The sequence below is a fragment of the Sinocyclocheilus rhinocerous genome, unplaced genomic scaffold (genome assembly GCF_001515625.1).
Source record: "Sinocyclocheilus rhinocerous isolate Xijiao unplaced genomic scaffold, SAMN03320098_v1.1 scaffold2621, whole genome shotgun sequence".
Classification (NCBI taxonomy): domain Eukaryota; kingdom Metazoa; phylum Chordata; class Actinopteri; order Cypriniformes; family Cyprinidae; genus Sinocyclocheilus; species Sinocyclocheilus rhinocerous.
This window is the reverse complement of record NW_015661418.1, coordinates 4760-7276: the sequence shown is the minus strand read 5'-3', so window position 1 is coordinate 7276 and position 2517 is coordinate 4760. Positions and strand designations below refer to the sequence as shown.

The window sequence follows — 2517 nt, the reverse complement described above, 5'->3', positions numbered from 1 at the left end:
TTACGAGAAAGTTTCTCAATATAACGAGATACTAAGTCATAATTTTGAGAAAGTTTCTCAATATAACGAGATACTAAGTCATTATTACGAGAAAGTTTCTCAATATAACGAGATACTAAGTCATTATTACGAGAAAGTTTCTCATTATTACGAGAAAGTTTCTCATTATTACGAGAAAGTTTCTCATTATTACGAGAAAGTTTCTCATTATTACGAGAAACTAAGTCATTATTACGAGAAAGTTTCTCATTATTACGAGAAAGTTTCTCATTATTACGAGAAAGTTTCTCAATATAACGAGATACTAAGTCATAATTTTGAGAAAGTTTCTCATTATTATGACTTACAGAATTATATATTTTTTTATTCAGTGTCGGAAACGGGCTTCCATATATTTCTGACTGTAATGTTATTAAAATAATAATTGAATGATCAGCGTACACCGTTAAAACGAATCCATCAAAATGATCATACTTTCTGTTAATGTATCAGTGTTCACGTCTTTTTCCCTTTACATTTGGTCTTTTTGACATTTTTAATGAATTAATGAAAAGAAAAAAACTATAATTAAAAAATTTATTTTTATTTTAGACGTGATGGAAGAAGTGATTGAAGCGGGGAAGAAACATCATGACATCAAAACTGATGAAACATCCTTGAATCCCTCGTTGCAAACAAGAGCCCAAATATGTTTCACTTGCCCTCAGTGTGGAGAGAGCTTCTCATGCGAACAAAGTCTTAATCTTCACATGAAACTTCACAGTGGAATGAAGCCGTACGCATGTGATCAGTGCGAGAAGACTTTCAGGCAAAAAGTAAACCTTGCCAAACACCGTAAAATCCACACTGACGAGAAGCCACACACGTGTGATCAGTGCGGGAAGAAGTTCAGAAATAAAGGAAACCTTAATGATCACATGAAAATCCACACGGGAGCGATGCCGTACACGTGTGATCAGTGCGGGAGGAAATTCGGACATAAAGGAAACCTTAATAAACACATAAAAATGCACGCCGGAGAGAAGCCCTGGAGTAAAACCACTGGAGAAAAACGGCACGCGTGCACTCAGTGTGGAAAGAAGTTCAGACAAAAACACCTCCTTGATCAACACATGAGAATCCACACTGGAGAGAAGCCGCACTCACATGAGAATCCCCACTGGAGAGAAGCCGCCCTCGTGCGATCACTGCGGGAAAAGTTTCACACGAAAACAGATCCTTAATGATCACATAAAAATCCACACGGGAGAAAACCTGCACACCTGTGATCAGTGCGAGAAGACTTTCAGGCAAAAAGCAAACCTTACCAAACACCGTAAAATCCACACTGACGAGAAGCCACACACATGTGATCAGTGCGGGAAGAAGTTCAGAAATAAAGGAAACCTTAATGATCACATAAAAATCCACACGGGAGCGATGCCGTACGCGTGTGATCAGTGCGGGAGGAAATTCAGACATAAAGGAAACCTTAATACACACATGAGAATCCACGCAGGAGAGGAGCCCTGGAGTAAAACCACTGGAGAAAAACCGCACGCGTGCACTCAGTGTGGAAATAAGTTCAGACAAAAACACCTCCTTGATCAACACATGAGAATCCACACTGGAGAGAAGCCGCACTCGTGCGATCACTGCGGGGAAAGTTTCACACGAAAACAAATCCTTAATGATCACATAAAAATCCACACGGGAGAAAACCTGCACACCTGTGAACAGTGCGGGAAGAGTTTCAGAAAGTCAAGTGTTTTCAAAGTGCATCTGCTCACTCATTCTAGAGAAAGAATTTATAACTGTGACCAGTGCAGTAAAACATTTTTTAGGCCGGATGCCCTGAAGGACCACCTGAAAATTCATACACAGGAGAGGCCTTATGTATGTTCTTTGTGTGCAAAGAGCTTTAGGCAGCTGAATGGTTTAAAAGTACACCAGAAAAGACACAGCGGTGTGAAGGATCACATTTGCTCGGAGTGTGGAAAGACTTTTTTTACACTCTATGTACTGAAACAGCACCAGACAGTTCACACCGGAGAAAAACCTTACCAGTGTTCACACTGTGACAAGACGTTCAGTATTTTAGGAAACCTGAAAAGACATAAGAGTGTCCACACTTGATAGAAGCCATATATCACTGCCAGTCATGTGAGAAGAGTTTCACGCAATGAAGGCATGTTTAGTTCATATTCTTGTTCAGATCTTGTACTTTCAGGTGCGATGCTGCGTCCTCAATGAACTATCTGACCATTCTTTGCATGTGTGTGTGTGTGTGCGTTGCTTCAGGAGAGCAACCCTACATTTGTGTTGTTTTATTTTCTTTCTTATGTACAGGTGCATCTCAATAAATCAGAATGCCGTGGAAAAGTTCATTTATTTCAGTAATTCAACTCAAACTGTGAAACTCGTGTATTAAATAAATTCAATGCACACAGACTGAAGTAGTTTAAGTCTTTGGTTCTTTTAATTGTGATGATTTTGGCTCACATTTAACAAAAACCCACCAATTCACTATCTCAACAA

At 39.3% G+C, this 2517-nt stretch overlaps 1 protein-coding gene across 2 annotated transcripts; it reads left to right on the top strand.

Moving 5' to 3' along the window:
- The first annotated feature begins 595 nt into the window (after nucleotides 1-595).
- Nucleotides 596-2284, top strand: LOC107726351 (gastrula zinc finger protein XlCGF8.2DB-like). Of its 2 annotated transcripts, none has more exons than XM_016535894.1 (2): nucleotides 596-883; nucleotides 1197-2284. In XM_016535894.1, exons 1-2 carry the CDS (start codon nucleotides 597-599, stop codon nucleotides 2113-2115), a joined length of 1206 nt encoding a protein of 401 aa, XP_016391380.1. In that variant the 5' UTR covers nucleotide 596; the 3' UTR covers nucleotides 2116-2284. The 2 variants fall into 2 exon arrangements, with proteins under 2 accessions (XP_016391380.1, XP_016391381.1); XM_016535895.1 differs by having other exon boundaries at nucleotides 596-1112; nucleotides 1594-2284.
- Nucleotides 2285-2517: the final 233 nt, after the last annotated feature.